The sequence below is a fragment of the Podarcis raffonei genome, chromosome 4 (assembly GCF_027172205.1).
Source record: "Podarcis raffonei isolate rPodRaf1 chromosome 4, rPodRaf1.pri, whole genome shotgun sequence".
NCBI lineage: Eukaryota > Metazoa > Chordata > Lepidosauria > Squamata > Lacertidae > Podarcis > Podarcis raffonei.
The window spans coordinates 14,703,430-14,728,769 of NC_070605.1; the positions used below are offsets into that span (position 1 = coordinate 14,703,430).

The 25,340-nt window shown below is 45.5% G+C and overlaps 1 protein-coding gene across 10 annotated transcripts in view; it reads right to left on the reverse strand.

The window, feature by feature from the left end:
* The window catches only part of DLG2 (discs large MAGUK scaffold protein 2), an 891,570-nt gene that overhangs the window by 749,812 nt on the left and 116,418 nt on the right, over positions 1-25,340 (reverse strand). For all 10 annotated transcript variants that reach the window (XM_053385482.1, XM_053385478.1, XM_053385484.1 and 7 more), the window contains one exon: positions 18,359-18,507. In XM_053385482.1, the coding sequence (XP_053241457.1) occupies positions 18,359-18,507 (149 nt within the window). The remainder of the gene's footprint in view (positions 1-18,358; positions 18,508-25,340) is intronic.

Below are 25,340 nucleotides of genomic sequence, written 5' to 3' on the forward strand. Positions count from 1 at the left end.
TGTTGACCTTTTAGTTCTCTCTTCCCTCCTAGAAAACCACACAAGACACTCTTCATTTAAAGTTTAAAGAACATATAACTTTTATTTAGTGTGCCTGCAGTTTCAGTTTCAGGTTAAATATATTTACAAGGTAGGTAGGTGGGTGTTTCTTTTTGTTCAGACCCTCCAAGTGCCCCTATTTTCCAGGGACAGTCCCGGATTTACAGAAGCCATCCCAGTTTCTGATTTGATCCCGGAATGTCCCACTTTTCGTTCCTATTCTCATCTGAGAAATGTTGGAGGGTGTGGAGTTACAGTATGCTCCCCACTGAGCCAATGAGACAAGTAACTATACTTTAGAAGACACCTGAAGGCAGCCCTGTATAGGGAAGGGTTTTTTTTAAAAAAAAAGTTTAATGTTTTATTATGCTTTTATATACCGTATTTTTCCGTGTATAAGACGCCCCCATGTATAAGACGACCCCCCCTTTTTTGAGCCCAAAATTAAGAAATAATTAATTGCAACATTCCGTGTATAAGACGACCCCTAAATTTAAACTTAAAAAAATTGGGGGGGGGGAATATAGCCTTATACACGGAAAAATACAGTATGTTGGAAGCTGCCCAGAGTGGCTGGGGCAACCCAATCAGGTGGGCTGGGTATAAATATTATTATTATTATTATTATTAGCCCATTAAATCAAGTCCAGCCCTCTGGAGCAGCAGAACACAAGTCTCTGCCTCCTTTTAGGTAGGATGCTGGAGGAGAAATCTGGGACCTTCAGATTGCCAAGCCTGTGAATTACCGCTAAGCTACAGTGTGTCCCTTCTCCAGAGGAAATTCACTGCAAGAAGTGAGGTTACAGGGAACCAGGCAGAGGGCCTTCTCAGTAGTGGCACCCACCCAGTCAGATGGGCGGGATATAAGTAATAAAATGATGACGGCAATGATGTTTCTGTCTGGTTTCAGCCCAGAGACCACATCTCACATATGCGATAATCTTTCAGTTACAGAGATTGCACCTTAATGGCCATCACTGTTCCTGCCATAACTCCCAAGTTATGCTGTGAAAGTTTTGATTCCACCAACCCAAAAGGCCTTTCAGCCCATCAGGCAAAGGGTGGTGGGTTTACAGGAATGAAGATAATGGATGAGGGTGTATTAGGGTAAAAAAGAGAATGGTATCCAAGAAAGTACATCTTAAGATCTGCTCCTCCTAAGCGAAACCGGTATTATTAAACAAATCCCTCAAAGTCTGGAGGAAAAACAAAGGCAATTTGAAGCTCAGCTATGGCTTAATGGGTGTTCTTTGGCAACAGCATCCTGTAGAAACTAAATTGCATTTAAGACAAGAGGGCAAATTAAGTGTAAAGGATCATAGCCAGAAACATCGTCCTGCCATTATAGGCTGCCACCGTGGGGATTAGTCCAGATTTGCAAGAGGGCAAACAGTACCCAGCCTCTATCAGTACAAATGTAAGAAAGCAAAGGCCTTAGCCAAGCCTAAGTAACTGGAAAGAAAATGATGGGGGGAGGGGAAAGTAATTAGAAATAGTGAGTATGACTAATGATTCTAGACTGGATGCTATTGGGGCAATACTCTAATTAGCAGACAATGTTTGTGTTTCTTGGTTAGATCATGTTTTTTGAGCCTGGGTACATAAATCACGGCCTACGTATGCCAATTGCCATAACAACTTGATAACCCTTTTCCTCTTCTCATTTTTCATCACATCATTCTGCTTCCACCTCCATCCTCCTTTGTAGCCAGCAATCTTGTTGCTATGATAGGGCATTTCATAGCTTACTTTTGTGTTTGCTAGCTTCATAGTAGATCAGGGATGGTCCATTTGGTACCTTCTAGATGGTTTGGACAACATCCATGATCCTTGATCATTGACCACACTGGCTGTGGCTTATGGGGGTTTTAGTCTGCAATGGCGTCCGTGGGTGTGGTGCCAGTGTGGTGTAGTGGTTAAGAGCGGTAGTCTCGTAATCTAGGGAACCGGGTTCACGTCTCCGCTCCTCCACATGCAGCTGCTGGGTGACCTTGGGCCAGTCACACTTCTTTGAAGTCTCTCAGCCCCACTCACCTCACAGAGTGTTTGTTGTGGGGGAGGAAGGGAAAGGAGAATGTTAGCCGCTTTGAGACTCCTTCGGGTAGTGATAAAGCGGGATATCAAATCCAAAACTCTTCTTCTTCACTCTTCTGGGTACCGTATACCCATGTGGCACCATAGGTTTAGCTATTGTAATGAAACGTTGGGTCCTTGGGGGTGAAAGGAGAGTGTGCGGTGAACAATCCCATCCACCTTAACACCATTGATGGGTGCAGTTGCTTGGTTAGGAATATGATTTTTTTCCCCAGCTCATAGTGCACACTGTATTCCAAATTGAGCATCCTTGAGCATTCACAGCTCAGATAAAATGTAGAATTTTGGTCCTAGTACTCATGCTAATGCTAGTGAGCAAGGGACTCTGGAACCTGACTAATTTGGCTCCAGTTTTATCCTATAAGTGTGGGGACTAAATTACTAAGGTATTAGCCACTAGACTGATCATTTTGCCAATTCCAGTCATTAAGGTCCAGATAGTTATAGCTCAGATCCTGTGAAATTCATCTGCCCCAGGTGCAACAAAACATGTCTCTCACATATCGGTCTCTACAGCCACAGCTGGTGCTGTATCCTTCCAAACGATTGACTTCACCCCCAAAGGCACATTCCTCCACTGTTTCTCGAGACAGACAGATGCAGATCACCAAACATATCGCAGAAACAGCTCACTGTAGTTGCTTCATTGCTTATAAACATAAGCTGCAGTCGGATTCCCAAGTGCTTCCTTTGAAATACTTCTGTGGTTGCATTAAAATCCGACACATCTAACGTGGCAGTGAATAGAACATCTTCTAAATATTATCACCTTTACTGTGGTACTCAGCAGGGCTGTTCTTTCTCTCTATTGCCATTTATTTGAGAAATGGAAGCTATAGCTGCAGGGATTAGATTAGATCCAGCGATTATGGGAGCAGAGATAAAGCAGAATACATAGCGACGCACGGACGATGTCGTATTGAAGTTGTCTCCTCGGTGAAATTGCCTATTGAGGGGAGGCCGTACTTTGCATGCAAAAGGTTCCAGGTTTAATTCCATGCATGTCCAGCTACAAAATGCTGAAGAGTGAATGCAGATCTGGGGCTGAGCTGATGGAAGATGTAGTCAAAACATATACCAGTAGAAGGCACCAGGTTAGGGAAGCCTGGTATAAATGACACTGAATCTGATGGATTTTTGTCTTCTCTTTTTGCATTTTAATGGTGTCAGGGAATTGCCATCAGCTCAGAGCTGAGAGGTGGAAGGGCAGTTGGGTTACAGAGAGCCCCCAAAGATCGTGAGAAGCAGCTCTTCCTCCGCGGAGGAGGGAAGCCAGGCCTCCAGTGGGGAAGTGATGCAGGGATCGGAGGATGCAAGGGAGAGCCCCGGCACTGAGCATGAGCAAAGCGCGGGGGGGCTGGTCTCCCTTTGCCCATGCCCTCTCTGCGCAGTCAGTTTACACGCAGAGAGGGGAGGCGTAGGATGGGGGTCAAGAGACTATTCTGCTGGGGAAATGAAATATACTCTGAGTCGAGAGTGTATTTCATGTTCTTTATTCACCTCAAAGTATCTGCTTTATATACATTATTTACACAATGGGCTGCACGTGATTGGCAAATTCCGGAATTCTCCTGTAGGCCAATCAGGTTGTGGATTCACTTCCATCTGGAGCCGGATTGGGTGGCTCCTGCAGACCAATCAGACTGCTGCATTGTTCTAGGACCAATCCGACTGCTGCATTCTGAATCCTATTGTTCTAGGACCAATCTGACTGCTGCATTCTGAATCCTATTGTTCTAGGACCAATCAGACTGCTGCATTTTGGATCCTATTGTTCTAGGACCAATCAGACTGCTGCATTTTGGATCCTATTCAACTCAGTACATAACAGGAAAGTTTAAGGACTGCCCACTCCCAGATTCTGCTAGTGACTGAGCAAGACATGGAATTGAGACGTTCTGCACTGTGAATGTTTTTGCACCAATAATAAGCCTTTGAAAAGACCAGTGGGGGTCTTGCCTGTTCGCTCTCGAGCAACCACGCCGGCACACATAACAATTGGAATTTGCAGGTTCGATTGAAATTCTTTTCTCCCTCCCCACTACCCTGAGACTGACATGAAGAAGAGTGGGTTTTAATTAAGCATGAGACAGTTACCTGCTCCAGGTTTGGTTGATTCCAAAATTAACGTACATTCATTGAGAAAATGCATACCGTGCCCTTCCCCCAACCCCTGTGTTTGTTTGTTTGTTTGTTTGTTTGTTTGTTTGTTTGTTTTAAAAAAAACCCACCCTGGAATGCTTACAGCCAATTAAAAATTATAAAATCGTTTAAATAATTAAAGAACCTCATATACCAATTAGCAAATATACTCTCCTGTAATGAACTATTTAAATCAGTTACAGCAGCTAATTTTTTTATAAAAAAAGATGACCTGTTTATATCCTTGTTTAGAGAAATAGCTTCTTCGGATTGTTTACTCTCAAATTAAATATTTAATTATCCATAAGAACTGCAGGTGTCAGCAAAATGGAGCAGGTAATTTAGAGATATTACAAAAGATAAAGTTTGCAAGAGGTGTGGATTTAATTAGGCGGTGATCATTACAGTTTTTAATATGGGCTTATATTAACGCCATAAAAATTGCAGTCTTGCAATTTCATAGTGTACTTTACATGGCCATTGACATATTTATTTATTTATTAGACCTTGTAGATATTTTGTGAAGTTTGATCAGGTCTGTTTAGGGCATTTCTTTGAGGTTGTAACAGGTTATATGCACCGTTGTGTATTCTGCTTTATAACTTTATTGCGTACTCTCATTCTTCATTACTATCCCCAGTGACTGGTATTCAGATGCACACCACCTCTGTTACTGAAAGCAGAATACAGCCATTATGGCTGGTGGCCAATGATAGCTTTAATCCTCCATGAATTTCCCTAAGCTTCTGCTAAAGCCCCCCAAGTTGGTGGCCATCACTGGTGGCAAACTCTTTAGTTCAATAGTAAAATAATGCTGAAAACTTTTTTTAAAATTCCAAGCAAAGCCAATCATATCGCAAGGCATTTTCTGCCTGGTGAGTGGACGCAGTGGCGACCAACTACCCAGTTTTTCCTCCTCAACAGCCCCACCGCCGCCACAATTCCCATTCTCCTGAGGCAAGTAAAAATGTTTGCTTTTTGGTGGCCTGAGCTGAAAGGTTGTCTCATGTATTTGTCTTCTTGACTTCTCCCAACGTGCCACAGACAGTGTAGTTGGCAATAAAGATTATCATTACAGTGGTACCTCGGGTTAAGTACTTAATTCATTCCGGTGGTCCGTTCTTAACCTGAAACTGTTCTTAACTAGAGGCGTACTTTCGCTAATGGAGCCTCCTGCTGCCGCCGCACGATTTCTGTTCTCATCCTGAAGCAAAGTTCTTAACCCGAGGTACTATTTCTGAGTTAGCGGAGTCTGTAACCTGAAGCGTATGTAACCCGAGGTACCACTGTATAATCACATGTGTGTTTTACACACACAAATTCAATTTCACACACTTGGCTGCAGCTCTGTTCAAGATCCATTCCAGCCTTTTTTTCTGCCTATCGCTCTTTCTGTGTCCACCTCTCTCCTTCTCCCTTCCACCGGTTGCTCGCATGTGGAGGAGTGAGGGGAGGCAACAGAGACATGAGGGAGCCCTTCCCCTGGACCCTTGCCAGCCAAGAAAGGATAATCTTGGCTCAATGTGATCTTTAGGCACGACCCTAGGAACCGAACACCTGCACATGATGCGACTTGCCTGTATGATGATGATTATAAAATTTATTTCCTGCCCTTCACCAGCTGGCTCCTGGGGGGGCAGTTATAACAAAATGCAAGGGGGAATTCAATTCCAAAACTATCAAATTTCCACTTCCTGAAACAATGTACCATTTCCTGAAATCAAAATACAACTACAGTGGTACCTTGGGTTAAGTACTTAATTCGTTCCGGAGGTCTGTACTTAACCTGACACTATTCTTAACCTGAAGCACCACTTTAGCTAATTGGGCCTCCCCCTGCTGCCATGCCGCTGGACCACAATTTCTGTTCTCATCCTGAAGCAAAGTACTTAACCTGAAGCACTATTTCTGGGTTAGCGCAGTCTGTAACCTGAAGCGTATGTAACCTGAAGTGTATGTAACCGGAGGTACCACTCTATCCTTTCGAATCCAGCAACGCCATATTCCAGCTCCAAAAAATTGTGCACCACAAATGCATTATATTATGGGTGGAGGCACAAAAAATGAAAATAACATCCCAAAACCATTATGTTATGGGAAAGTGCTTGCAAACCAAAAATGTGTATTAGGGAAAAATGCAGACAAAAATGTGCATGCATTGAAATGGACTTTTAGGAGGACTTTGAAAAAGTTATGCACAATAATGCAGAAATGTGGCAAACTGAACTTAAAATTGTAAGAAAGCAAAATGAGAAACCGAAAGACAGATTCAGCCATCCCAAGCTGGGAAAGACCCCCGACGGAGTGAGGACGAAGTAAGGTAGGCAAGCCAGGCCACGCACTAAAGCATGCATTGCTCTGTGCACATGATTCATGCTGCCATCGCTACTGCTGCATTGCAGCATCTCTTTGAGCAGGTAGAGAGCAGGCATCAGTGGAATAGTGAGCAAGCAGCTGGGAGGTGCTAAGAGGGCCACACAGCCTTTCCTGAAACACACACACACAGGCAAGGCTTCTGACCTCAGGTGTGGTCATTGGTGGATCCTGCAAGTGTATGTGTCACACGCACATACACAAATTGACTGTGACTTCTCAGGATGCAGTGTCAAACTGAGACCCAGATTTGAATTTCTACTCAGCTAAGTGGGTGACCTTGGACCAGTCACTTGCTCTCAGCCTCACAAGGTTGTTGTGAAGATTTAAAAAAAAAGGAGTGGGAGAACTACGTCCCGTATTTTTCGCTCTATAGGACACACTTTTTCCCCTGCGAAAATGAAGGGGAAACATGTGTGCGTCCTATGGAGCGAATGCAGGCTTTCGCTGAAGGTTTTGCCAGGCTCCGAAGGCTTGCAGATAGCAGCCTGCGGCCTGAAGCCCAGGGAGCGCAGCGCCAACTCCCGCTGCGCTCCCCGGGCTTCAGGCAGTTATCCGCAAGCCTTCGGGCTCCGAAGGCTTACGGATAGCAGCCTGTTCTGGGGGCTGGGGTCGGGGGAAGCTCGGGCTTCCCCCATCCCCAGCCCCGCAAGCTCTGGGAGCGGTGGCGAGGTTGCGTGCAATCTTGCCGCCGCTCCTGGACCTGTTCTGGGGGCTGGGGTCGGGGGAAGCTCAGGCTTCCCCCGCCCCAGCCCCGCGGCTGGGGGGGGGAATAAAAAAAAATCTTTATTTCTCCCCCTATAAACTAGGTGCGCCCTATGGTCCAGTGCGCCCTATGGAGCGAAAAATACGGTGAGCCTCCCGGAACCTCTTGCAAGAAAGGTATATAAATGTAATAAATGTTGCACTGTGGTTTTACATTTTTTCCTAATCCGCCTGAAAACAGGTATGGAATCAAGGTGAGACCTCCATACTGTACACATATGTACAGTGCAACATATGTGGCAGGAGTGCAAGATGTTAAAAGACTTTTGGAACACCGCCTATAACGAACTGAAAGAAACGTTTAAACTCTCATTCATAAAAGAAAACCCTAAACTTTTCCTGCTCGGTATCATGTCTATAGAAATTAAGAAAACATCTCACAGAACTTACAGGGAGAATAAGACGAAATTTGGTTCAAAAAGTGAACAATGAATGGTCAATCTTTAAAGAATATCTCAAAAACTATTATGGAGAATGTAAATCTCCTGGCAGAAATAGAGTAAATCTTGAAAATATAGGAAAGTTGTGGTAGAATCTGGTTAGATAAAAATAAAAGAAAGATAGTAATACAATCATGAAATGCCTACAAAGCACAAAAAGAAGAGTTGGAAGTCAAGTATATGTGGTGTATAGGTGGGTTAAGCAGGTATGTAAGGTACGTATTGTATTGTTACTGTATTGTATTGTATTGTATTTGTTTAGTTTGTTTCAGTTAATTAAAGTATAATAAAGATCTTTTTTTTTAAAGGTGGGGAAGAGACCTCCATACTGCACACACACTAATTTTTATGTTCTGATGTATCTATCACCCTTCAAGGGAGATATTGCATATTTCCTTGACCACTTATATACAGGTGGTGAAGCTAGGGTTCACGCTTGAAATGCAGAATCATATGCTGCAACTGCATACAACATTTCATCAAAATATTCTGTCACCAAGGCAAGAACAACTGGCATTTGAACCTGAGACTGGAGAATTGCATCCTTAATATGTGCAATCAGATTTCATTATCCTATCTCAGCGTTAAATGGAATTATTGCATTACCTCGTATGGATTTTATAGTGTGTTTTGGTGTTTCTATCTGCATTTGCTTTATTGCAGTTTTAACTCTTTTGTAAGCTGCCTCCGGAACCTCTTGAAGAAAGGGAGCAATAAAGCAAATAAACAAATAGAATGTGAAACGAGCAAGTTAAACCAAATCTTGCAGTGCTTAGCCGATAATACTAATGATTGCAGTGATGCAATAGCAGCATCTGCTTCTTATGGCTGCTAGGTTTCCGTTCCTTTAAATCGGACATCGCAGGGCCTCAGGTCTGGAGGTGCGGGAGATGTGGCCCTCGAGGGCTCCCTATCTGGCCCTGGGGACTCTGCCCCATACCCTCCTGAGCCACACCCCTCACCAGACCTTTCTTTCACTCTACTTGCGTGTTTTGCGTGATGGAATGTACCCTTGAACTCTGATGATGCCTCTTGCTTATCTGAATGGAGAGTGCATGTGAATATGTGCAGAAACTAATGTACAAAGGTAACATTTGCATTTGTGGCTCTCCCCACTTTTGCCACTGGCCCCACCCATGACTCATATGTCACCCCCCAGAAGGAGTATGTGGACCTTGGACTGAGATGGGTTCGCTGCCCCTTCTTTGAACCTTTGTTCCTTAGTGGGCAGACCCTTCGCCATTTCAGACCAACCAAATCTCTCTGATTGGCTGAGTGTGAGCCTGGTTATTCCCCTTCCTGCTGTGAACCACCCCAATTCCCCTCTGAGGTTGATAGGTGGTTGTGTATTTAAAAAATAAACAAGTGGAATAAACTCATTTCAAGGCATTTTTAGCAAATGAAATCATGACAGGCTCAAGCTAACTAACGAAACGCACTCTTCATCTACCTAAACTCGGTAGAAAACTCCGTCCTTGAGACTTGGAGGGCAGTAAATTCTCATGCGTAGCAGCTTAGATTTGGTAAATAATAAGAGGTGAAAGATGTATAAGTGAGACAAATGACTCCGAGGCTTTTTTAAAGGGGGGGAAAACTTGTGCGAGTGAGGTGCCAAGTCCTATTGAGCTTACAAATACATTTTAAACAATAGCTCCAAGAGAAGTCGTTTTTAATGAGGAAGCCAGCTTAAGCATATGTTTGTTTTTGCAAGCTGTTTAAAGTATGGATTTTATTAGTAGCAGTGAACAAAACGCAGATATCTCTCCTCCCACCCCCTGGTAGCACACTGTCTTCCTGTCAGGAACCTGCTGGGACACACATTTGCAGAACACGAATTCTTATTATTTTATCCAATGCTTTATGGATCTTAACACTCAGAATGGGGAGGGGGGCGGGAATACTGCAACAACTGCAGAAGATAAGAAGCGCCCTGCTGGATCTTTCCACAGCCAGAAATGGCCATCTCAAAAAGCAAAGGAAGGGAACCCTTTTTCCAGACCGGGGGCCACATTCCATTCTGGACAACTTTCTAGGGGCCACTTGCATTTTTTTTTAATTTTAATTTAATTTATTTTTTATACCCCGCCCATCTGGCTGGGTTTCCCCAGCCACTCTGGGCGGCTTCCAACTGAATATTAAAAACAGTACAGCACCAGACATTAAAAACTTCCCTAAAGAGGGCTGCCTTCAGTTGTCTTTTAAAAGTAAAATAGTTGTTTATTGCTTTGACATCTGGTGGGAGGGCGTTCCACAGGGCAGGCGCCACTACCGAGAAGGTCCTCTGCCTGGTTCCCTGTAACCTTACTTCTCGCAATGAGGGAACCGCCAGAAGGCCCTCAGCGCTGGATCTCAGAGACCGGGCTGAACGATGGGGGTGGAGACGCTCCTTCAGGTATACAGGACCGAGGCCGTTTAGGGCTTTAAAGGTCAGCACCAACACTTTGAATTGTGCTCGGAAACATACTGGGAGCCAATGCAGATCTCTCGGAACCGGTGTTATGTGGTCCCGGCGGCCACTCCCAGTCACCAGTCTAGCTGCCGCATTCTGGATTAATTGCAGTTTCCAGGTCACCTTCAAAGGTAGCCCCACGTAGAGCGCGCTGCAGTAGTCCAAATGATAGGCAGGGCAAGAGGCAGTAAGCTCAAGACGCAACATAATGGAGGGAGGGAACCTCAGAAAGCCCAGGTGCTGTGGGCTTGCAGCCTAAAGGGCTTGTGCTGTGACTCAGGAAACTCCTGGCACAAATGTCGCCTGAGTCATGAACTCCCTTGCTGGTCTAAGGCAAGCTGTTATTATATATCGCAGTTCCCACTCGGCAATACACAGATGACAAAACTGGCTCGCCTGGAAAGGTTGCTGAAGGGGTGGCAAGATAATGGACACAATGCATTGGATAGCTATAAATACAAATGCTCAGTATTATGAAATAAATGATGCTAACAGATAAGTAACAGTAACACTATGAATAAGGGCTCGTTCCCTGGGAAAACCCACTGTTTATCATTGAATCAGAACAAACAGCAAACCTTGGTAAACCTGATTGCCATCTGATTCAGCAGTACATGGCAAGTTTTCCCAGGGAAAAGCAAAACCACTTGGACCTAGAAATCCCAGACCTTTGCCTGGGATCCCAAATGAAGTGTGGATGAGACCTGACTGTGTTTCTGCCGAGAGCAGGAACAGCCATTCAGACCAACCACCTTTTTTGCTCAGCTTGGCTGGGCTATATATATATATATATATATATATATATATATATATATATATATATTTTGCATTGGCTCTGCAATGGCAGGATTGATTGGACTCCTCTAAATCTACATAGACGGGTCTTAAATAGCTTCAGGTTCTCAAGGCAAGCTGCTGATGCGAAATAGATGAGAGGTTTGATTACTACTCAAGGAGGAAGAATTCTTAAATGAGGGTTTTTATTACTGCAACCTTTTAACAAGCAGGCGGTTGAGCTGAGGACAAAGAAGTAATTACAATGTTTGTAATAACTGGGTATGGAGGATGGGTAGGCAATCCCAAGACAAGAGGCGAGAGAAGGGTGCATTTAATGTGCTGCAATGGGTCTGCTTTTCCTGAGCGCTGTCCTAAACAGCAGACAGCCACAGAAATTAGGCAAACCGCTGGGCGATGGACCTGCTATCTGTGACTTTTAGCCACAGTGGCTATATGGAACCTCTAGGTTCAAAAGCAGATATCAGAACAATGGTTGGGCAGGTCAGAAACTGGGCAAGGACCCGAGGAGTTCAGAAAGGCCACTCACCAGCAGTCGATAGGTTTTTTAAAAATGTGTGTTGAGATTGAAATTACCATGTGTTTTTCTGCCTGCCGGCTATGTGGCAGGCAGCTGCCATGGAGACTTTTTGAAAATGCAGGAGAGGGGAGGAAGAAACGTGGGAATTGTCTCTTTGCTGCTGCATTTGTTTTGCTGCCTGCCGGAATGTGCAGCAGGCAGCTACTTGAGAGAGGGCTCAGTTCAATATGACGATGAGAGGAGGATATGGTAACCCTCTCTTGTGTCTGCTGCATGCCATACAGGAGGGGTTGTTCCAGAGGTGTTGTGGGGGGGCAGCCCAGTGCAGAGGGATCACATCACCTCATTTTTCCTTCCCCCCCCCAAGTTGTTGTCTAGCAGGGGCAAGCCTAGTGCTAAGGTATCATGATCATTATGATCACATTTTTTCCTGATTGTTCCCAAGTTGCTGGGTTATTTGGGGGAGGCGATAAGGGGGAGGGAGCCCAGTGCAGAGGCGTCATCATTATAATAACCTTTTACTGGATTGCTCCCAAGTGGTTGGGGGGCAGAGCATTGCAGAGGCATTATCATCATTATTATCATCACGGTGTTTTTTCCTGATAGTTCCCAACGGGATTTTTAATTTTATTTTTAGAGGGGGGGTGCATTTCAGATAAAATGTTATCATGACCTTTTCCTCCTGCCTGGCCCACAGCAGGGATTATTTCCAAGTTGTCTGGGGAAGCGGGGAGAGAAGCAAAGGCAGAAACGCTATTGTTATCATCTTCTCATACGCCCCTAATTTTGACATGGTCACATTTATTTAGGTCAACAAAGAGGTAGTCCCCAAAGGGCAGCTCACAGGCCCTCATAGACCGTAAATCTGCCACTGGTTTAACAATGAGCTGTGTGAAGAAATACTTTCTTTATACTTCTGTATCAACAGAAGTCTAGTTTCCAAATCAAGGGGAGTCATAGTGCCACTCTATTCTGCCTTGGTCAAACCACACGTGGAATATTGTGACCAATTCTGGGGACCACAATTTAAGATAAGGATGTTGACAAGCTAGAATGAGTGCAGAGGAGGGCAACCAAGATTACTGGTATTGAAACCAAGCCTTATGAGGAGTGGTTGAAGGAGCTAAGTATGTTTAGCCTGGAAAAGAGAGACTAAGCTATGATAGCCGTCTTCAAACATCTCAAGGGCTGTCCCATGGAAGATGGAGCAAGCTTGTTTTCTCCTGATCTGGAGGGCAGGACTCGAACCAATGGCTTCAAGTTGCAAGAAAGGAGATTCCAACTAAACATCTGGAAAAGCTTTCTGACAGTAAGAGCTGTTCAACACAGGAACAGTCTCCCTCAGGAGGTTGTGGGAAGTAGCGGAGGAACCCTCTCCAGCACCTGGGGTGGGGTAGCCCGTACGGAGTGCGCATGTGCGGCATCCCGTACGGACTGTGCATGTGTGACACCCAACACATGCACACTCCATACGGGATGCCACACATGCGCAGTCCGTACAAGATGTCGCATATGGGCAGCCGCTTGCACAGTGTCCATGTGGATTGCACATGTGTGGCATCCCGTATGGAGTGTGCATGTGTGGGGTGTCACACATGCGCAGTCCATATAGACTGCATGCACCCTCGGCCGCTCTACAGCTGGGGGGGGAGGCAGGGGCCATCTTGTCTCTCTCACACACACACCCGTGTGGCACCTGGGTCGGACCACCCCCTCCGCCCCCCACTTCCTTCGCCCGTGGTTGTGGGCTCTCCTTCCTTGGAGGTTTTTAAGCAGAGATTGGATGGCCATTTGCCATGAATATTTTAGCTGAGATTCCTGTACTGCAAGGGATTGTAGTAGGATTAGGGCTGCCATACGTCCGAAATTTCCTGGACATGGCTTGGAGTCGGCCCTCGGAAGCAGCGTCTGGGCGAAAATCGCTGAAATGTCTGGCAACCCATATCAGAAGTGTAGAAAAAGAGATCAACAACTTTGGTCAAAAATTTAAAAAAAGCTCAACAAATTTGCCCCCCCCCCCAAAATAAAAGCTCAACAACCCTTGGGGTCCCTTCCAATGATTTTATGATTCCATGGTTTTATCTTCCAACATTCAGCTTCATTGGATGACCCTAGTATTATGAGAGAAAGAAAGAAATAACCCTATGCCCTTTTCCCACACCATGCATAATTTTATATAGCTGTGTCATGCCCCTCCGCTTACTTTTTTTCTAAACTAAAAAGCCCCAGATGTTGTAATCTTTCCTTGAATGATTGTTCATACATTTCTCAGCACTGCAGTTAAGCCAGTTTAGCTCACCGGCGTAGGCAATATGCCCTTAACCACGCAAAATGGTTAACAATCCCATTTCTCCCAGATTCTCCTTCAACAGGGTACCAAAAAAAACCCTTCCATAAGCAACTCCTGCAAACAAGCCCTGCTAGAGAATTAATAGTCTGTTCGTGTTGTGATACAAGCACCAGTCAGGCCTGCAGTTTGCAGCCTCATACTGAAGACTGACAGCAGTGAGTTCCTTTCTTTCACCTCAATTTTCTCCCTGAATAAAAGGGCGAGAGCATTACTGACTGAAAATGCGGCGCTTCAGAGCCTGGGCTAATGAAAGTAGAGGTTAAAAGTGGAACCAAGTGGAGCCTTTTATTAAAAGTGTGCACACCTGAATAGGAGCCCCGTTACGCTGAGGAAAAAGTTATTGCTTCTAGTGCCAAACAAGATTGTTTTCTATTTTTCTTACTTCCTAACCAGAAAAGATGAGAAGCCTTGTTCCCAAAAAGGTAAAACATTAATTTGTAAGGAAAGCTGTGTCCTCTCTCACCTGACTGAGGGAAGTTTGGTTTTCTGAGGAATTACAGTTTCTGGTAGAACAACAACCAACAACCTTTGGACTTTTTTTACTGGTACCAAAGAAAGGAGATTACGAATGTGGTTGCCTTACATTACAAAACCATTACCGCAGAATTGTGTGTCAGACAGACGTATTTAAAAATCTCTGAGGGGAATAGGGTGGCCGGGTATCACACTTTACAGAGGACACTCCTCTATTTGAAGAGCTGCCCAGTCCAAGGCAGTATCATACCAGTTTATACCATGGCTTCCCCCAAAGAATGCTGGGAAATGTAGTTTGTCAAGGGTGTTGTATGTTGTTAGGTGGCCCCCTATTTCCCATGCAGAACTACAGTTCCCAGAGTTCCCTGGGGAGAGGGGTTAATTGTTAAACCACGCTGGAAATTGTAGCTCTGTGAGAAGAATAAAATGGAAATTAGACTGAAAACTGTAAGACTATTTCCACCACACTGGGGGTTAGGAAGGGGGTTGTGTGGAAGGGGAGAGCGAATGAAATATATATAAATAAACCCTCATGAGAGAGGGAACAAATAGAAAAGAAGTAAAACAAATACATCCCTTGCCTAAGGTAGAAGAAGAAGAAGAAGAAGAAGAAGAAGAAGAAGAAGAAGAAGAAGAAGAAGAAGAAGAAAGCTTGCTTTTACCTCAGAGAAGGTTCTAGAAACTGCTGCTTTTTCGACAACCTGAGGAGAACTGAATGTGAAGGTGCTTGCATGACAAAGAGTCAAGGCACACCAGGAAAGGACTGGAGCTCTAGCAATGGCGGCTGGTGCCCATTGGTAGAAGACAATGAGCCCCAAAAGTAGTTGGAGCCAGAGCCAATGACAGGCATAGCCAACTAATTCCAGTTTTATCTTCCTCCTCAGTTTAACAAGGGCAACATTGGGACTGATGGAAGCAGAAGCTGCCACAGGCAGAGGGCACACTGAGGTTGGCAAGGCAGTGCTCCGTTTGCCCTAATGGGCTATTCCACTCGGCTCTAGAAGGTTCCAGAAGGCACACACAGAGAAAGAGCCCACAGGGCAGATCCACAGCACACATTTAAAGTACAACCAAAGCACATGACTTCCCCCAAGGAATTCTGGGAACTGTGGTTTATGAAGGGTGCTGGGAACTTTAGTTCTGTGAGGGATTCTGTTCCCAGGATTCTTTGGGGAAAATAATGGGCTTTAGGTGTGCGTTGGGTGTGTTGTATGCTGTGTGTTGTCTGGCGCACATCTAGCTCACAGGCCCACTTCGCTGTACCCTTTTCGGTGCCTGCTAAAAACATCGTTGTTTAGACAAGCCTACCCAGATGCTTAGAAGGCTGAGGTAACTTTAATCTGTTTTAGTATTTTGGCTTTTGTATGTTTCAGAGTACGGTTGTGCATTTTTCCTGAGGTCATTGTTTCGTGAATGGGTTTGAGGTCAAGCGGTGCACTGTATACATTTTATGAAATAGCTAAAATAAATAATAAAAAGAGGTGTCACTGTCAGGCGCAGGCTGTTCCTAGACCTCTGGCGTCTAGGAGGGCTCTCCTCAAATGATGCATACTGGTAGCAGCTGGGGCCGGCTATCGTCGAAGTGTGCACACCAAGGGATCAACCATATCATTCATGCCTTTGCAGCCTCGATGCTAAGTGACTCCCATATGACTGGCTTCGTTCTTTGCAGTGCAGATGGTGCAGAATGCAACAACCTAGCTCTTGCACACAGGAGGCTGCCAGGAATACATGACACCCTAGCTCAGTGTTTCTCAACCTGTGGGTCACCAGATGTTGTTGGACTACAACTCCCATAATTCCCAGCCAGCATGATCAGTGGTCAGGGATGATGGGAGTTGTAGTCCAACAACATCTGGGGACCCACAGGTTGAGAACCACTGCCAGCCTAGCTGCAGATCTGCAGTGGCTTCCTAGGCGTTCGTTGTAAGGATTATTACAATGGCTCATGTGAAGTGCTTTGAGGACACCGGAGAAGCCCATACAAATGCCGAATATTTAACTGTCCGAAGACAGAAGTGCCTGGCGTGCTCTGGTCCATGGAGTCACGAAGAGTCGGACACGACTAAACAACAACAACACTGGCCTTAACTATCTGGCCAGCTAAGCCTCCTCAGCAGCACTCCTGTCAGCATATCTACGTCCCTGCCAACCCAACCCTCCCAGGAAGCAACAGCAACACACCTGCTGGGATGCTAACAAAGCAGCTCTGCCCCACCCAAGCAGTGAGCTGCTTTGGGTGTGCAGCACTCTTCTCCCTGGCAACAGCAGCTTACTAGCCACCCTCAGGGCACCAGCATCACTGCAGCTTACTGGTGCAGGGCTGGAGTTGGGCAGGAAGGTGGTAAGCTGTAAGGAGCAATGATTCGCCAACATCAACTTCATTGCACTGGTCATGTTGTGCGGATGCCTGATGATCGTCTTCCAAAGCAACTACTCTTTTCCGAACTTAGAAATGGAAAGTGTAATGCTGGTGATCATCAAAAAAGGTTTAAAGACTCTCTCAAGCCAAATCTTTAAAAATGTAGTATAAACATAAACAATTGGGAAACACTTGCCTGCAAGCACTCCAATTGGAGAACAGCCTTTACCGAAGGTGTCAAGGGCTTTGAAGACACTCGAACTCAGGACGTAAGAGAAAAACGTGCTAGGAGGAAGGCCCTCTTGGCAAATCCTCACCGTGATCAACTGCCGCCCGGAAACCAATGTCCCCACTGTGGAAGGACGTGTGGGTCCACAATTGGCCTCCACAATCACTTACGGACTCATTGTTAAAACCATGTTTATGGAAGACAATCAATCGCCAAAGAAGGAGGAGGAGCAAGGAGCAGGTGTCAGTAATAAATTACATGGAGTTAGTGAACTCTTTCTGAAAAGGAACCAGGTTAGCTCAAGAGTTTCAGGCCTAATGGGCACAGCAACTCCTCTTGGTAGGTTTTGCCACTATGATACAGCTGTAGAGCCTAAAGGTCTTCCCACAGCTGCCTGAATCTCTTCCTCCCTGTGTCCCTCCCAAGCAATCTGAGACCAGCTGACGCGCCTGTCTGTGCTCCTCCCTCTTCATACCTCTTCTGATCCTGGGAGACCAGGAAGGAGCGGAGCTTGTCGCAGCAAGAGCGGGAGACACCCATTACTCTTCTCTGCCTCTTGGCCTGCTTCCACTTCTGATTCCGGACTTCTTTCTGCCACAGACTCTCCCTGCTCACTAAGACCTGTTACCCCTTCAGCTTCAGACACCACTTCCTCCCAGTCTTCTTCTCCCTGTGACCACTCATCGTTGTCCCACACAACTCCCCGGGCTCTGAGCCTTCTTCCCTTGGGGGTTCCCCACCTGGTGCCCCCCACCATTCCTCTGTGTCCAGCCATGACACGAGGTTGGGGCTGTGCACTTGCAGCAGCAGGATGCTCTTCTGGCGCACCCATACAGGTCCAAACTTTACTGCTGCCCACAACTGTATCACTGCTCAGTGTGACACGTGTTTCCAAGTCCTGGACCAGTTCTGTTTATTGATGCACTGTGTGATCGAGCCATTAATTAAAGCACTGTACGCAGTGTGGGAAGCAGGTGGCACTGTGGGTTAAACCAGAGCCTAGGACTTGCCGATCAGAAGGTCTGCGGGTCAAATCCCCACGATGGGGTGAGCTCCCATTGCTCGGTCCCTGCTCCTGCCAACCTAGCAGTTTGAAAGCACGTCAAAGGGCAAGTAGATAAATACCTTCCTCTGGCGAGAAGGTAAACGGCGTTTCCGTGTGCTGCTCTGGTTTGCCAGAAGCGGCTTAGTCATGCTGGCCACAGGACCCGGAAGCTGTACGCCGGCTCCCTTGGCCTATAGAGCGAGATGAGCACCGCAACCCCAGAGTCGGCCACAACTGGACCTAATGGTCAGGGGTCCCTTTACCCTTTACCTTTACCTTACCTCTCGGGTTTGGGGCTGACTTTCGTCGTCTGTTGCCAGAGACTGTGTCTTCTTCTCCCATTTCTCAGCAACTTGGTTTGCTTCTTCTATTTTCTCCTGGCAACTTTTCTGGGAGTTTAGCAGCGTCACTTCGTAAAACTCCTGAATGTCTGTAGGTGAACGAGAAATAATATAATCTTTTTATTAAAATACCTGGCGGCATTTGATATGCCAGATAGAGAGGTTACGGGTTGTTTACCGAAAACCCACAAACAAATCTGCACCTGTTGTATTTGGGAATTCATTTCTGGCTCCTTTTCAGCAGAGAGGTGCTGACACATAATTTACTGTTCTAGGATGCTGAGACTTTTTAAAGAACCATTTCCCTTTTAAAATATTGTATTAATCATGAATATTACATGAATATATGAATAATGCAAAGCTAATCACTACTGAATGATACTGAGAGTAAACATTTTCGCTGGAAGAGTCTCCTTGCAAGTATATTACAAAACAAGACAATATTTCCTTCTGCCTCCCCCACCCCATTTTCCTAACCACTGCCAATTTTGGATGCATGCAGTCCTAAGGGAATTAGAAGTTGTATTTTTTACATAAGCAGCCCAGGTGGTTGCTCGGCTAGGGCAAACGAGGCACCAGCCTACTGACCTCAGTCTGCCTTCTTACCCACAACCAGTCCAGGGGGTAGCCCTGGCTCTCAGCCCTCAGCCCCCTCCTTAGTCTCAGTGTTGCCCTTGTAGAAGGATCAAGTCAAAACTAGAGTTAGCGGCCTTTCGTCCACCTACTGATGGCTCCCCTGCCTTCCACCCTGCCAATCAAGCCTTGCATTTCCATATCATTCATTCCAATAATCAACAAAACAAGTCAATCTCTCAACAAAGCAATCTACCTTCTCTCCTTTGCATGTGAGTTCGGTTTGTTTATCCGTTAATAACCATTCCCTATCAGATGGCAGAATAGCAAAAAATCTAAAAACACAATTCAGGTAGGAAAAAAGAGTGAATCACAGAGCTTACACTTTTCTAATCTAATAAACCTTTCATTAGATCCTTTGTATTAAAAAAAAAAAGGGAATGACTTCAAATATTAAGGGTATCAAATATTTGCACAGGCGATGGGCAAACATCAGTCCAACTCATTTGAACTGATTTGTAAGATGTCTTTCTTTAAATGTGACAAATGCAATACCCCTTTATTGTCTGACTGCAATATGTATATAGATATTGGGGGGGGACCCCAGAGGGTAATAAATTATTTCGTGAAATTTTATCACCCAGCAGTGGTAGGTTAAAGCAGACCGTCTCAGGTGTTTGCTGTCACGACCTGTGTTGCTGTACAACTCCCACCATCCTTGTCCAATAGCCACGCTGGCTGGGACTGATAGGAGTTGGGAATCCAGCATCATCTCAAGGGGCAAAGGTTCCTCATCACTGAGGAACCTCATTCCAGGAGGACAAATGCGGAGAGAATGGAGGTGCCCCACCCATTGTTTAAATACTACATCACAATAGATTCCAGAGGACATTTTTCCAACAAAAGAAGAATGGATTAGTAAGAAATGGACCGTGCAGAATGGGCAGAATTAAGAGAATCTAATGATGAGTGTTTTAAGAAAGAATGGATGCCTTTTGGGGGAAGTATCTAAAGAAATGCAGTATGATGGACTCGCAAGCAGGATTTGAGCAACAGAAGTAACTGGATTATACTGCAGGGGTCAGCAGACTTTTTCAGCAGGGGGCCAGTCCACTGTCCCTCAGACCTTGCGGGGGGGCAGACTATATTTTGGGAGGAAAATGAACAAATTCCTATGCCCCACAAATAACCCAGAGATGCATTTTAAATAAAAGCACACATTCTACTCATGTGAAAACACCAGGCAGGCCCCACAAATAACCCAGAGATGCATTTTAAATAAAAGGACACATTCTACCCATGTAAAAATATACTGATTCCCGGACCGTCTGCAGGCCGGATTTAGAAGGCGATTGGGCCGGATCTGGCCCCCAGGCCTTAGTTTACCTATGCATGGATTATAGTATTGTGGTTATGATTTGATAGATAGAATTTAGGGTGCAGCAGAAGGGGAGAGAAAACTCCGTGGGAAAAGGGGTGGGAAGTCAGCAAACATAATAGAAAAGACAGAATTTTGTTTTGATTGTATTTGATAAAAAAATGTTGAAAACGTAATTGCAAAACAAAGATTCCAAAGGACTTTTATCACTGTTCCTGCTTCTGCTTTACGCAGCACAGGCTGTACAGTTTTGCAGGCGGCTTGTTAATTTTGGAGCCAGTTAAGTAAAACACAAACAGAACTGGGATGTAGTGAGGGTCAAGGTAAGGATGCCCTGCAGAAGTGAGGAAAGGAAAGAACTGGCCCCTGTGACTATTGACTACAGGCGCTGCAGCTGCAGAATGTTAATGTCCATCGGAAAAGGAATAGCAAGGTGAAATGTACCAAGACAGACACGTCGACATTCGGGACTTTTCGGAGGAGCATCCCAAGGAACCATTTTGCCCTGAAATTGCTTGATGCCACTGCAGGCGATGGAGTGGAGAGTAAGACTCGGTTGTGACTGTTAAGCAGTGGCCCAGGGAAATAAGGTTAGCATCCAAGAAGATAGCTGCGGATTTGAGGGCTCCCTGAGTAAAGTGCTTACCTGGGCACAGCCGGAAAGGCCATAGCTCAGTGGAAGAGCACTAGCTTTGTGTGAAGAAGGTCTCAAGTTCAGTCCCCAGCATCTCCAGGTAGGGCTGGGAGAGACTACTGCCTCCACATGGGGAAAGCCACTGCCAGCCAGTGTAGACAATATGGAGCTAGATGGACCAATGGTCCGATTCAGTGTAAGGCAGCTTCCAATGCCCCTATACTTTCGTTTATGGCAGTGGTTTAACACTGGCCTCTGTCCCTCTTTCCTTCCCTCCCTCCTCTGATGCCCTCTTGCGTCTCTGCCTCCCAAAGGCTTGTGCAGCTGTTTGTTGCAGCAGCCCTGGCTTCAAGCCCCGTGAATGGTGCCTCTGTGCCTGGCCAGGGGGTGCTGGTTACCCAGAGCTGAGATAGCCTTGGAGTAAGCAAGCAAGTGGGCGAAGGATCCCAGCCAGAAAATCTGCCAGTCCTTCCTGTTGGGAATGGATAGTGGGAGGCCAGCCAGGCAGACAGGTTCTGCACTGGCCCTTCTTGTGCTTGATGTATGCAAGGCCGGCCTGGGAGTTGAGTGCCCAGTACTGAAGGGTAGCCTTTCTGTTGAATAGTGGAAAAGATGGACGAAGGACACAGCTCTGTTGGATTCACAGCTCTTTATTGCAGTAGTTAGAACTGCCCCTGGAATGAGACTGACTGCAACCTAACTGGCTGCTTTATATAATACTAAGTAACTTGAAACGGTAACAACTCACAACTAGCTAACCAATCAGGAGCGACAGTTTTCAATCCTTCATTTACATACTGGTGGCCCTGAGTGAGAACTGCCACTAATCTTAATACATAACACTTTCCACCATGCAGGCCTGGCAGTACCCGATGCTGCCGCTGCTGCCTCCCAAGGTAAGATCCTGGCCTCACGTTCAGCTTTGGCCAGTTTCCGTCAGGCCGCTAAGGCTGGGGGCATCCTCTTCCCAGGCCCCTATGGGGCAGTGTGAAGAGGCACCTCTCTTTGGGGCAGGAGGTGTGTGGCTCAGAGACCAGGCACAGCGGCTGCCCAGAAGACTCCCAAGGAGAGGGGAGAAGGGAGGAGGCTGGGGGAGAGCCAGTGTGGTGTAGTGGTTAAGAGCAGTGGACTCGTAATCTGGTGAACCGGGTTCGATTCCCTGTTCCTCCACACGCAGCTGCTGGGTGACCTTGGGCTAGTCGCACTTCTCTGAAGTCTCTCAGCCCCACTCATCTCACAGAGTGTTTGTTGTGGGGGAGGAAGGAGAAAGGAGAATGTTAGCCGCTTTGAGACTCCTTCAGGTAGTGATAAAGCGGGGTATCAAATCCAAACTCCTCCTCCTGTTCCTCCTCCTCTTCTTCTTCTTCTCCACAAGGAGAAGGGTTCGAAAAAGGGTGAGAGGCTACCAGCTCGGCAGGAAAGGGGTGACATAACTGGGCTCCTGAGCCCCACAGGGATGCCACATAAAGAATGTACAGTGGTGCCCCGCAAGACGGAAAACTCGCTAGACGAAAGGGTTTTCCGTTTTATGAGCTGCTTCGCAAGACGAATTTCCCTATGGGCTTGCTTCGCAAGACGAAAACGTCTTGCAAGTTTGTTTCCTTTTTCTTAACACCGTTAATACAGTTGCGACTTGACTTCGAGGAGCAACTCATAGAACGCAGTGTACATAGTAGCCTTTTTTGAGGTTTTTAAAGACTTTGGTGATTTTTGAAGCTTTTCCAAAACTTCTTTTGCAGCCATTTGGTAAGTTAAGCTTTTAAAACTTTTTGGGGGGGGGTTTGGATTTTGGGTTGGGGTGTTTGGAATTCAAGGACTTGGTTTGGGGAGGGGTTTGCAAGAATCTGGAAGCTTGTGTGTGTTTTTTCTGCATTTTTATGATTTTCTGTGACCATTGGGGCACTCTGCTGTTTTTTTTTTTTTAAATCTGGATTTGAATTTCTGTGTGCTGGGTGGGTGGGGGAACAGTTGGGGAGGGGTTTGCAAGAATCTGGAAGCTTGTGGTTTCTTTCTGCATTTTTATGATTTTCTGTGACCATTGGGCCACTCTGCTGTTTTTTAAAAAAAATTCTGGATTTGAATTTCTGTGTCCTGGGTGGCTGGGGGAACAGTTGGGGAGGGGTTTGCAAGAATCTGGAAGCTTGTGGTTTTTTTCCCTGCATTTTTATGATTTTCTGTGACCATTGGGCCACTCTGCTGTTTTTTAAAAAAAATTCTGGGTTTGAATTTTGAAATGCTCTTTACAGTATGTGTTACTTTAAAGAGCACTTAATAAACTCTTGTTGTACCAAATTTGGCTTTGTTTGGACTTTTTTTGACCATAGGAACGCATTAATTGATTTTCAATGCATTCCTATGGGATTTCATGCTTCGCAAGACGAAAAATCCGCTAGACGAAAAAATTCATGGAACGAATTAATTTCGTCTTGCGAGGCACCACTGTAGTTGGTCAAGGGAGCTGTGGACTCAAAAAAGGTTGAAAACCTCTGATTTATGGGGAAGGCTGTAGCTCAGAGGTACAGCATCTGCTTGGCATGCATGCAGAAGTTTCCATGTTCAATCCCTGCTCTTTAGTAACTACAACTCCCAGAATATTTGAGGGGGGAAGCCATGACTGTTTAATGTGGTATCATAGCGTTTTAAATGTAAGGTGCGAATGTGGCCTTTATATGATGCCCAGATTTCCTACATATCTGAATGCTCTCAAGCAAACAGAGGCAACAAATGAAGTAGCAGATGAACCAATGACACAGTGTACAACTAGGATCCATTTTAGTTCTCTCAGATGCAAACTCGACACTTATACCTTCACCTGCCCAAGCATTTGGAAGAGCCTGGGATAGGAATTTGTGCCAGGATAAAAAACAAAACAAAACCCAGCTCTCTGGCCAGATGGGCATCAAGAAATTATCTGCTGTGTAGAACAGGCTCAGGACCCTACATACAAGTGGATTATTAATAATCCTGGATGGCAGCCAAGGTTAATTAGCTTTGCATATTAGCTTTGTCTTCAGGTTAGTATCCAAAATAAACTTAATTAGAGGATCTTAAGAAAACAAACCTTGATACTCCAAAGACAGAGGAGAAATCTAAGCTATCCTTCCCCATCCCCACCACCAAAAAACCCTTTATATTCTGCAGTTCTGCTACTTTTGTAGAAGGTTTAGCTTCACTAGTGTTAGAGCTGGAGCACTGATTAATGTGCTTAGGTAATTAATTTGCCTTGAATTGGAGAATTAATCAGTCAACCGACTTCTGCCTGCTGTGACAAAACCTGGTCTGGCGTGCTGAGTCTTATCAAGAATTTGGTTGTGAAATATCGGATAAGGCAAGCAAGCGCTGGCTGGTGCTGATTGGCGATGTAGTCTGAAATATCTGGACTACATGTAAAGTGGGGGAAGGAATTGAACTCTATTGTTTCCCTGTTTAGGGAAGTTTTTAAAGACTGATATTTTAGTGTACTTTTAATATTTGTTGGAAGCCACTCAGAGTGGCTGGGGAAACCCGGCCAGATGGGCGGGATAGAAATAATAAATTATTTTTATTTTTATTAATTATTTTTATTATACTTTATTGCTTTTTACTGGCTTGATTTCACCATTTTAGGAGGAAGCTTGATATATCCAGCCCTGTGCCTGATCACTCCCACATCCAACATATTTGATTTTTCAAAAAAAACAACAACTTTCTTTACATCTATAGCCTGCTTTTTCTCCAAAAAAACTCAGCACATACAAAGTTCATCACAACAACCTTGTAAACTGTGATAGGAGTTTGGTTTTAATATATATAGCCAGTGCTGCTTTTCTAGAAAAAGAGATGCCCGAATTCTCTATGAATGCCTCCCTCATTCTCTTATACAGTGGTACCTCTGGTTAAGTACTTAATTCGTTCTGGAGGTCCGTTCTTAACCTGAAACTGTTCTTAACCTGAAGCACCATTTTAGCTAATGGGGCCTCCTGCTGCTGCCGCGCCACCAGAGCACGATTTCTGTTCTCATCCTGAAGCAAAGTTCTTAACCCGAGGTACTATTCCTGGGTTAGCGGAGTCTGTAACCTGAAGTGTATGTAACCTGAGGTACCACTGTAATGGCAATGGCACCCACCTGAGAGGTGTCGAAACTGAGTTATAGTGCCAAAGGGGCCGTGGCCCTGGGGACAGTTTTTTGAGGGGGTGTGAAGCAGGCACCCCATGCAGGCGCCCCCAGCCCAGAAAAGCCCCACACTCCTTTCCTGGCATCTGAGGCACCAACGCTCAACACGAGGAGCACCAGGACGCCCCTTCCTGGATCTGACATGAGGTTGCTCCAGTGAGGTTGGCGGTGAGGGCTGGGGTGC